Source organism: Colobus angolensis, unplaced genomic scaffold, assembly GCF_000951035.1.
Source record: "Colobus angolensis palliatus isolate OR3802 unplaced genomic scaffold, Cang.pa_1.0 Scaffold81, whole genome shotgun sequence".
Taxonomy (NCBI): Eukaryota; Metazoa; Chordata; class Mammalia; order Primates; family Cercopithecidae; genus Colobus; species Colobus angolensis.
This window is the reverse complement of record NW_012121932.1, coordinates 3,306,797-3,318,544: the sequence shown is the minus strand read 5'-3', so window position 1 is coordinate 3,318,544 and position 11,748 is coordinate 3,306,797. Positions and strand designations below refer to the sequence as shown.

Below are 11,748 nucleotides of genomic sequence, written 5' to 3'. Positions count from 1 at the left end.
AAAAAAAAAGAGTTGTCAAGGGAACTTTAAATCATGTTATTTTTGCCTTATGCCTGATTTTGGAACTTGAACTCAGCTATACAGAGTATCGTCAATAAGATTAAATTAAATTAAATTAAAATGCTACTCTGTATATGTATGTATATGTGTATATACGTACATTCATACATTATACAAATATGCTCTCTCTATATATGTATTCTCTCTATATATATGTAATCATACTTATCTGAGAAGTCTGCAGAGAAATGACTGTAATTCAATGTCATGAAATTTTTTTTTCTGTTCAATTGAAATTCTTACTCCAAAGTTGCTAAAACTGCCTAGTAGACAGTAAGCTCCTGGAGGACAAGTTTCATGTTTTATATTTATTTTAAGCCTTGTTCACTGCCTTGCTCTAGGTAGGTGATGTACTTACCTTAAAATAATGAATGAAGGAATCTTTCAGTCAGCAAATGTAGCTTTCTGCTACTAACCCCATAGTTAGCCTAATGTGAATATTGTTTTTGTGCTGAGTTGGACTGAATATTGAACTACTAGTCCTTACTAAAGTCTCAGTTTTTTATCAGTAGTTCTTTAATTTTATAAAAGAATGTACAGAGCTATCACAACTTAAATGTACATTTGGAACTTACTATACATTTCCCAATAGAAAAAAAAAAACATGTTGGTAGGGTGAGACTAATAAATAACTAATAAAGACTAATTCCAAAACTTAGACCTCAGAATAGAACCCAACCACTATATATTTGAAATGAAAAATAAAGGAAGCCAATACTGCTGCAATGCTGATAATTATAAAGACGGAAAATATTCATTTATTTTATTTTAAAAAGTCATCTACCATGTTCCATGCTAGTGCTAGGTCCTATCTCTGTAATATGATTTTTTATAACTAAAATATAGCCCAAGCACTCTCTCTGAAGTAAGATTATATAGACAATGAAAGTTTTATGGAGGAAAACCTAATAGAGATGGGTTTATCATTTTTGATTCATTATTTCACTTGAGATATTAGAACCTAAAATAATAGTGATGCAGTTTTTCTCTCACTGGTAATAGGTGTCCACAGTAAATGCAGAGGTGGGACGTTCATAGGCGAGACCCTCACACTTCATCTTTTTGCTGTGCCATCCTTACGAACAAGGCTTCTACCTCATAGCTCAAGATGATTACTTGAGCTCCTGCCATCCAGTCTGATTTTCACCCAGCAGGAAGGAATAATGGTTAAAGAATACTCACTTTCACTTCAAAGACATATTTTAGAAGTTGCTCCTCCACCTGTGGTTATCTTGCATGGTCAGAACTTAGTCACATGGCCGTACCTAGCTTCAGGGAATGTTGAAAAATGCTGTCCTTATTCCAAGTAGCCATTTGCCAAGGTAAAAAGTGTTTTTATGTTACCGAGGAAAAGGAGTATAATACATAATACAGAGCAATTAGTAATCTTTGCCACAGTAGGCAATCGTCGGAAGTAAATAAAAAGGAATTCTTTTTGTTGGTGTTATTAAAGATAAAAGTCTGTTTTTATAGTAGACCATAAATTAATATTCCAATATTTGTAGTTTATTACAAACTTTTGAAAATTTGAGATGGAATCTTGCTCTGTTGCCCAGGCTGGAGTGCAGTGGAACCATCTCAGCTCACTGCAACCTACGCTTCCTGGGTTCAAGCAGTTCTCCTGTCTCAGCTTCCTGAGTAGCTGGGACTACAGGTACATGCCACCACACCTAGATTTTTTCTTTTTTCTTTTGTATTTTTAGTAGAAATGGGGTTTCACTGTATTGGTCAGGCTGATCTCAAACTCCTGACCTCAGGTGATCCACCTGCTTCAGCCTCCCAAAGTGCTGGCATTACAGGCTACAAAATATTTCTTTAAATGTAAATCTTGAAAGAAACTGGTCTGAAAAAATTCACAGGACAAAAATATGGCCTATGACATAAATAGTAAAAATAGAAATGATGTAATGTTCCTGCTTAGCTAATGTAGAAGGATTTCATTAGGTAATGCAGTGTTGATGAGTTAATAGCTTTGTCTAACTCTCCTGAATACATAATGTGCCTGAACTACTGGTACATTGTGAAATCTTCAGAGAGAATTTCTTTTAAAAAAGTTTTTCATTTTGTTTTATGCAATAAGAATTGACACCAAAGGATTTGCATTTCTTTTTGGTAACATGTTAAGCCATGGTTAAAAATGATGAAAATATATAATTTTTGTTCTGCAGTGATAATCAACTAGGCATTTCCACAATGCTTATAAATATTCAATACAAATACTTCAAAGTTATCAATCACATTTGATAAAGATGAAGAATGCACAGCCAGACTTTTCTGCTTTTTACCGTTTATGATCATTTTATATTTACATTATATTCGGAACAAATTAAAAGGGTTATATGTATAATAAACAAAGGTCCAATGTTGAACCCAATCTCTCTCTCTCTTTCTCTGACACACACACACACACACACACATACAATTTCTTACGAATCAATCGTTTTTGTAAAGGAATATTCTAGGCATACAAATTCACTCATTTGGAGGACAAGACTGCTAATTTCTGTAGGCAATAGATTTCAGTAATAAATTTGAACCTCTTAACACATTTTAAGTTGCATTTTCAATAAGGCATTTAATAGTAAAATGTGTGCTATTATTATTTTTAATTAACATTTTTCAACACTTTTTTGTGGACCTGGAGCTTAGATCAAATGGGAGAAATAATGATCTTGAAGTCAGAAGACAGGTTCTAATATTGGTTCTATTGTTTTGTAGCTGTCTGGACTTGAGCACCATATGGTACACTCTCTCCAAAAGCAGCCTTCTCTGTACAATGGGATAACAATATCGGAGGCTAGTAGCAGGGAACCTAGGACACTGATCATAAGGGATGACTTTCATTTCTCTCTTTTTTTTCTTTTCCTCTTGTCTCCTTGCCTGTGTCTCTGCTTAGTCAGGTCCAGTGTTTTCTTGGAGAGTTTCAATAATTTCAGTGTCAGGCCTTTATGTAAGGTAAAGAGATAACACAAGCACATGGCTTCAAACTTATTGGCAAATTAGAATAAAAATGACAGACTCTGTAGTTCTTACCACAAAAGCATTGATTAAAAATTTGAGGTTAGATGTAAGCCTGCTGAGAGAATCTTAGCTGGATAATACTTTGAGGTCAATTAAAATCACTGTTTAAACCATCGTCTAAGACTGGGATTAGGCCACATATTTTATAAAGAAATAAAAAAATGTATTTTTTTCCTGTTTGTAAGAATCAATGTCTGCATAGCCTTTGATAGGTATATGATCTTCTATGCTCTCTACTAAAAGTTTTAAACAAGGTTAAAAAACCCATTTGAAGGAAATTAAATGTAAGAAAAATTAGTTTTGAAGTTTCCAAGGGATTACCTTAGGTTTGGGTGAAGTGTATTTATTGTTCCACCTTTCGGGTAAAATGAAAATTGACTTTACCTTTGTAAATATTAGAAATCTTTATTTTAATTGAAAATATTATCCAAAAAACAGCAATAACAAATCCCACCTTCCTGGACTAAGAACCAGAGGAGAAATATCCTGGGTATGTTTCCAGATCTCTATTAGACTGTTACATTTTCATCCATATTTAACAAATGTCATTATTCAGTTTCATGGGGTCACTGTGTCAAAATGTCTGTGTTAGAACTTTAATTTATTTTCAGAGGTTCCTTTAAGTGGGGAGGAAGCATGGCATATTGGATTGATTTACTCTGTTTAATCCATCCACTGGGTTGGTTTGGAATGTATACTTAAAAATTAGATTTTATCAGCACCGCAGCAAAGTCCCCAGCCAGAAGTCACTTCTTCTACCCTCCTTCCCCTGGCCAGTTTTCTTTTAAAAAGTGGGCTCTTCCATTACGTCTCCAGGTAGCAGTAGCAGCTCTGCCTGTGTGGCATCCCTTACCAGATGGCCCTCTTAATAAATGTCTTGCTCTTGCCCACCCTCACTTTCTTGATCCAAATGTGAAATGCCAGCAAATAAATAAGGGCATTGTACTCTGATGAGTTCTCTTGAGATGGGGGAAAACCTTGGGGAGAGGAAGCTGGAAACAGCTTTTCTGTTTGCTGTGACTGCTCCTAATTACTGGCCAGTAGTAGAAGATATCATTTACATGCAGTAGGACATAAAGAAAAAAAAAAGAGAGATAAATTATCCATGTTATCCGAAATGCCTTTGCTAATGTGAAGATACTCTTGGATTGTTGGAGTGTTGTGCATGATCCTTACAAGGAGACCCCTGACTTTGGACTCAGGGTAGACAGTTGCTGTGTGCAGATTTCACCGCCACACTAAAAGTGCAACGGAAATGAGTGGGTGATGAGAGCAGAGCAGCCAGTTCTTTAATTGAATTAAAAGCTGGGTGACATCAATGCAGACACCTGTCCAATTACAGACAGGCCAAGGTGTTTACCATTGCTGTACAAGCGATTCGAAGATGACAGAAATCTTTCCGCCCACAGATTAACATAATGAAGGAGAACAGATTACAGTGGATGCCGGCCAAACACCTTGGTTGGCAGCTGTGGGTGGGGTGGGGGAGGGAGGAGGAGTCTGCTGAAGTATGTAAGTAGAAAGGGAGTCCTCTTTTCTTCTCTGAAATGTGCTCGGCTTTAAAAAAGATCCATTTTGTTTTCTGTCTTAGGCTCGGTTTTCAGGCAGAGCATTTATACTTGTCTACATTTAGTCAGAGGAGTTAATCATAAAATTTCAACGTCAAAGCAGACTCCTCTGTTGTTTTGCTGCTTCTCAGCGTACAGTGTCCCATTAGAGGCTCAAAAGCTTGCACAGCTGGTGCCAGCTCCACAATGATTTTGTCTTAGGTCGTTAGGCTGCATCCAATTATTAATATTTTTCTTTGGTTCCTTTGAAACTTGAGGTGAAAGCAAAGGAAAGAGAGTGTTGGAGATAATAATGTATCATTCAAAAGAAACAATGTCTTTTACTTTGCTTATTCCCTGGAAGGGGTGTGGTGGGAGTCGGGCTCTCCTATAGTGAGAGAAACACCCGAGTGGAGCTAAGAGTCTGCAAAATCTTTATTTTTCAGTCACCTGGCAAGTGTTCACTTTTGGTAAACCATACTAACAGCTGCTGGGATAGAGGATAAGGAAAGAAGTAAAAGGATCTGCCCTCTGTGTTCAAGGAATTCCCCAAATCACTGTGAAGGAATTTTAAGTCGCAAGTTCTCCAGGCCAATGCTCTTCCCCTCTGTTAGGTGAAAACCCTCGGAGCACAGAGTTTGGAGCCATAAGCAGTAGGTCTCTTAAACTTCCTATGGTGATGTGTTTCCTTCCTTTAAATCAACTCCCTGTCCCCTAATCTTTCAGCTTGGGCTTTCTGCACCCACTGACCCACAGGACTTCAATTCAAAGGGAATCTACTTACTTGACTTCAAACTCCCTTGGTGTGGCATGTCAGGATTTCTCAATGTTAAGCATTAATGCAAAATGCATTATCGCTTAGCAGTGAGAGTTATGGTCCTGCTGGTGCCAATGATTTTAATCTGGATACCCACACTCCTGTGTTTCATGGGATACTAACACTTTTAAGACATCAATAATGCTTACTTTATGCTTATTGAATGTTTCTTCAGCTTGCCCTCTTCCACTACCAAGAGGGACTAGCAGGTTTCTTGACATGGTTGGGACCATTTTCTGATTTCACAGAGTTTGTGGCTGAAAGGGAGTTTGCGAGGTCATCTGGTATGCCTTGTAATAAGGACACTCTCAAATAAAAAAATAGAAAAATAAAAAAGACTTCTCTGGGATGTGTCCCAAGCAAAGAGATTCACAACTAAACAAATCTTAAAGTTCTCCCTTTCAGGATATACTTCTTCAGTATAAAAACCCCAAGTGTCATAAAAGGTGACTATGCCATTTTCTCTTTTGGGGTTTTCTGTCTAGGATTCCTTTAGATATGTCATATTCTATATTTCCTAGTATTTTTTTAATATAATACCAAAATATATATTTAAACTAAATTTAGGCTTCCTATCATCTTGAACTGGTAAGTCTGAATCTTATAAATGTCATTGTCTACTTGCCCTGTATGCAAACACTCTGCTTTATGTATCAATCTGTTACTATAAGAGTTCTTCTAGTTCCAATATTTTCTTCTATTAGAAACCTTGAAAAAATTAGTTGTATTCTATAGCACCTTTTCCAGAGGCATACAGCAGAAACATTGATAAATGCTTTCTGATGATGATATATCATCAGAGTAACACTATATTTTCCAGGGAGTACCTAATCTAAGTAGAACCCTGACACTTAAAGCAAAGCTATTAGGATAATCACTCAATGATCTCAAAGGATATATCCACAATCTACATAGTCTTGGAGAAAATATGTTACTCCGTTTCTTTGTCCATGGCATAGCTTTTCAACTTGAATGCATCCTTGTAAACTCTCCGTACTGAGAATCAAAGGAGATAAACCACGTGTCTCCAACAATAAAATGACTTTGTTATGATTCCAAGTGAATGAAGACCACATGTTTGACCAGCGCCTTGCCCCTGTGTAATCCTTAATTTGAACCTGACAGGATGAGAAAACACAGTGAACCATTATACTGCTCTTCTTCCTGAAGTAGGTAATATTAAGTTGCCTTCAAGGAAAATTATCAGATGGTTTGACAAACTTTGTCTCTGACACACAGTATGATGAACAAGATTCCCTACCGGAAATATAAAAGAAATGGCACTCCAGCCTTAGAAAGTGCAGCACATTTTTCGAAAGTGTGATTTACAAACCATCTAAAACCTTCCACCTGGGATCCAAAGTTGGCAAGAATCAAAACATCAGCTTTCTTCTTTTCCTTTTTTTTTTTCTTTCTGTTTCTATTTTGCAGCTCTCATTTCTCAGGGCTTATTATTGTTTCACCTGGCTTGAAATGGGAAATGTGAGCACTTTGATAAATGGCTTGAAAGATGATCTAGTTTCTCTCCAGCATCTTTCTTTAAGAATCTCAGGGTTTTTCTGTGAAATACAATACAGTTTGGTAAAGATCTCTACCAAATCAAAGCTGAAGAAAGCAAGTTTGCTGAAATGAGTATTGCTTGTTTTTTAAGGTCCTTAAAATAAAGAGTGACTGAAATTAATAAAGGACTCTCACTATACACATATTATACACAAAGCAACTCTTCTAGTGAAGGCAAGAAACATTAAATAAATCACTAAAGATCACTTAGTGAGTGTGAACTCCGGATCTGGTTTGATACAGTCCCTCTGAAAGTCTATAGAATGCCCTTCGTGATAAGTTGGTATAACAATTAAAATTTCAACATTGCACTTCAGTCATGATTTGGAAATAAAGGTCTTAGTATAAGAATTTTATAAAGCCAGGCTGCAAAACTGCACAATCATAGAACTGCTTTTATGTTTCTGAATGATAATACTTCCTGAATGTACAACACACCTTCATGCTAATGATTTCAGATAACCAATCTGTATATCAGCATTATTTCTTTTTAGGCATGGTGTTCCTATGCCTCAGCTGAAGCATGCTCATCTATGAGGGGTGCTACTTTTCACATATGCCCCATAGGTTAAGTGATGATAAAGGAAAACTAGCCTCATATTCCAACATGCTTTTCTTATTCACATTAGGATTAAAAGTCTTATTCTCCGGGAGCTGATTCATTTCTTGTTAGCGTGGCATTATACTAATTCAGACATGCAAGTCATCTTATTTAGAATCTTACAGTAGTTTCCAACTTGGCAATAGGAAAGACATGGCAAATGCCAAAGATTTGCTAAAGATAGAATGGCTAAAACACATTTTATGATGATACTTTAGTTTTGAGCCTGGAATTTGGGGATCGTGGTGGAGGCCTTACAAAATGGGAAAATGAAGCTTACGTAATTATTTAGAATGTTGAGTCTTGATTGGGGCACGTTGGGTATGAGATACCAGTGGGACATCCAGGTGTGGATACATGGCCTGCAGATAGAAACCCAGAACCAGGGCTTGGGAGAGATGTGAAGTCTGTATATACAAATGTGATCACTGAGAGATAAGGCTTAATAAGCTAGCAAAGGCGAGTGTTTAGAAAAAGAAAGAAGCGGCCGGGCGCGGTGGCTCAAGCCTGTAATCCCAGCACTTTGGGAGGCCGAGACGGGTGGATCACGAGGTCAGGAGATCGAGACCATTCTGGCTAACACGGTGAAACCCCGTCTCTACTAAAAAATACAAAAAACTAGCCGGGCGAGGCGGCGGGCGCCTGTGGTCCCAGCTACTCGGGAGGCTGAGGCAGGAGAATGGCGTGAACCCGGGAGGCAGAGCTTGCAGTGAGCTGAGATCCGGCCACTGCACTCCAGCCCCGGCGAGAGAGCGAGACTCCATCTGAAAAAAAAAAAAAATAAAAGAAAAAAAGAAAAAGAAAGAAGCTTGACAGCAACCCAACTTTGGGAAACAAAAGCTATTTAAGAGACTGTGAGAGGAACATGAGTCAGTAAAGGAAACAAAGGAGTTCTCAGTAGTTTAGGAGAGCAATTTAAAAATTCAATGTCACAGAAGGAAGTTGAGGGATGACAATGCCCCATAAGTGTAGGAGGATAAGGACTGAGGATAGGCTATTTGATTTGGTATTTGAGGGATCACTGGTGATCTTTAAAAGATACAAATCATCTAGCAGCATGTAGAGGCAGAAGTTGAGTTGCAATGGTAGGCTAATTTGGGATGGCGTATCTCTGCTCTAGAGCTCTTGACTGGCAATACTCCATGTTAAGTATTCTAAAGTCCCGAACTTGTTCATTCTTAATACTAACCCTTTCAGATAAGTACTATATTATCCCCATCTCACAGATGAGGCCTACAACACCTTGCCCTTCAAGATCAAGATTATTCTTATCTGTTTACAGACAAGGAAACTAAGGCACAGAAGCCTAAACAACTTGCCCACGTTCATATGGCCAGTCAGCAGCAGATTTGGCATTTGAAGCCAGCAATCTGGCCCGAGCATCCGTGCCCTTTTCCACACTACTCCATTATGAGGATGTGCATGTGATAATGTTAGCTTGCTTTTAAGCCATTTGGTGGAATGAGAAATAACTTCTTAAAAGAAAGTAAACTCAGAATGTGGGTAATGATCTGGGAGATTTAAGAGGAAATGACAATTGCAGGGGCAGGAATGAGAGAAAGCAGGAGGTTCTGACACGAGAGACTTTTGAAATTAGAGTTGAATTTGGCACGAGATGGTCACACATGTGTGTGTATTAGTTCATTGGCTTGCTGTCTTCTTTGGCCATGAGCTAAGATGATGGTGCCAAGTGGATGAATATTTTCATGTAGAAACATGGCAGACCAGATTCAGTAGCCCATGGAGATGCCTGGGTAGTTGCTGGAGTGAAGACTTAGAGACAGCCTTAGGGACTAAGGGCAAGTGGGAGGTGTCAAAGCAAACAACTGGTCTTTGCTCCATCCTGACTTGTTGATCTTTTAATTTTTAAAATTTTCTACTGGGGAGGGAAATTATGTAAACATGTATATTAAAATTTGTGTTTGAATGATGAAAGCTGTCATCAATATTGGCACCTTAAAGCAATAATGTATTCTCTGGGTGATTGAAGGTTTAATCAATAAAGAGACAGCACCAGTGGGGCCATCTTTTCATAAAAATAGTGATAAGCTATGTGGTTAGGATTAAAGATTGCTCTGAAAATCATCTTTGCAGAAAAACAGTGGTGAGCAAATGCACAAGTTATATTTTGGATTTTTTTTTTTTTAATTCACAGGATTAACTAGATAAGGAGTCTCTGTCTTGCTTATGAACACTAGTGAACAAAATGTGTTTTCATTTCTACAGGTACTTTTAATTGCTGAACAAATCTCATATATCTATCAGCAAGCCATGCTAATTCAATACTTCCATGTGTAACACTTCCATTTAAGACAGGTGTCTTAATTAAAAAAACTAATAATTTTGCAAGTAGAAGTACAAAAGCATAATTATCTAATTTGCTAATTGTTCAACTATGTTAATTTGCATACTTGTTAGCTGCAACATAAACAAATGGTTTGTATATGTGTGGCCTACTGTTAAAATAATGAAGCCACTCTTGGGAGTAGCATTTTTAAAGTGTGTTAATAGGTGCCCTATAAAAAGGACTCCTTAGTTAAATATAGTTGAAAAATGCTAGGTTACAGAAAATTAAGTAGTTTTGTTTCTGCAGGAGGTCTAGGATCCTGGAATGAGATAATATACATCTTAGCTATTGGAAACACTGTGCTCTGCCTCACAAACTACGTGTGGAACCCCCTCCCCACTTTAATGGGAGAAACATCAGGTGCTGTTTGAGAGCTGTTTTAACAATAAGTTGGTCTCACAATTTTTTCTCATGAGTCATTCCATTCAACAAACAGCAGAAAGGGAGGAAAATGACCAAAAAAGAAATATGTTTTTGATTTCTGTCTCTGGTCTCTTTGTCTTTGTCTGTCTGTCTCTCTTATAGACACACACACTCAAATATACACACAGTGCTCTTTATTGATGCTTATGGTAAGCATGCTACCCTCTTTTGTCCCTTTTTATTACAGGCATATTGACAGGCTTGCTACCCTTCAAAAACTATGCAGTAACCCTAACTGCTTGCACTTTGGCTGGCTGTACTGAGAGCTCACATGCATTGAACATCTCTACTCCACAAGAAGGTAAAGTAATTTCAAAGGTCTTGACTTCCACATTTCAGTCATGAATAATAAAATAGGAGAAGAGCTAAATGCTGCAAGGCCATTTGCTGGAAAACCCCAACCTAATTTGATGACAAAGTGCATTGCCAGGCCATAATTGCTCCATTTTTTGGGGGGGTGCGAAAATGAATCAAACTCCATACCCTTTAATGACATGCATCTTTAATAGCTGTAATGCAGATTAATGGGCTTTTTAATTGCTGTTACATTGTTCATGCAAGAGCCTTGTCATTAATATGAAGCATCTGAAAGATTAATGAAAGCTTCCTCATTTTACTATGGCTCAGAAGTAAATCTAGAGACAGTCTGACTAAAAAGAATTGATTGTATGGCACAGTATGAAATTGAGAATCAAACGGTTGATTTCCATGGTATTTTTTAACTGCTAAACAGTAGCACAGGCAACAATTATTTCAGTATGATGAAACCTCCAAATGCCAATTGAGGCATTATTAATCACTGCTTAGTTCCTTCCGACTTAAGTCTCACTTCTGTTGTACTTGGAACTTACAAACTGTTGGCATAAATTAAGGTTTCAGAAAGCATATGTTAAGAAGGCAGTGAGAAAGAGAAAATATTTTAGCACGCCAAAGCGAAAGCTTTGCTCAAGCATCAGAATGCATCACTTCAAGAAATAACAGCTCTCAAAACATTTGAAGCATTGTTACTTCACATTTCTCTCTTCTGGAGAGAGGAATTGCACATTTCTTATACTGTCTAGTTGAAAAGTTCTTTAGGAGATTTAAAAGCTTGATCTTTAGGGAAAAAGAGTCAGCCAGTCTTTCTCTCTCTCTCACTTTCCCAGTATCTATATATCCCCGCTTCCTCTTTTCTAAGCACCACTTGCACTGAAGATACGTAACAGAAAGGAAGACATGGGCCCATAGGATGAAACCAGGACAGGATAAAGGATTTTGTAAAATCCTTCTTATGACCCTTTCTATGCTGTATTTTTTTTACCTAAAGCAATCAGACTCCACTCACCTGAACTATGCTGTCAGTGACCCAGCCTCAGCATTTTCTCCATCTGGT

General features: G+C 37.5%; 1 protein-coding gene across 1 annotated transcript in view; it reads left to right on the top strand.

Moving 5' to 3' along the window:
* USH2A (Usher syndrome 2A (autosomal recessive, mild)) overlaps positions 1-11,748 on the top strand; it is an 802,205-nt gene that overhangs the window by 374,062 nt on the left and 416,395 nt on the right. The window contains exon 30 of the mRNA XM_011929421.1: positions 10,564-10,677. Coding sequence (XP_011784811.1) covers positions 10,564-10,677 — 114 coding nt within the window. The remainder of the gene's footprint in view (positions 1-10,563; positions 10,678-11,748) is intronic.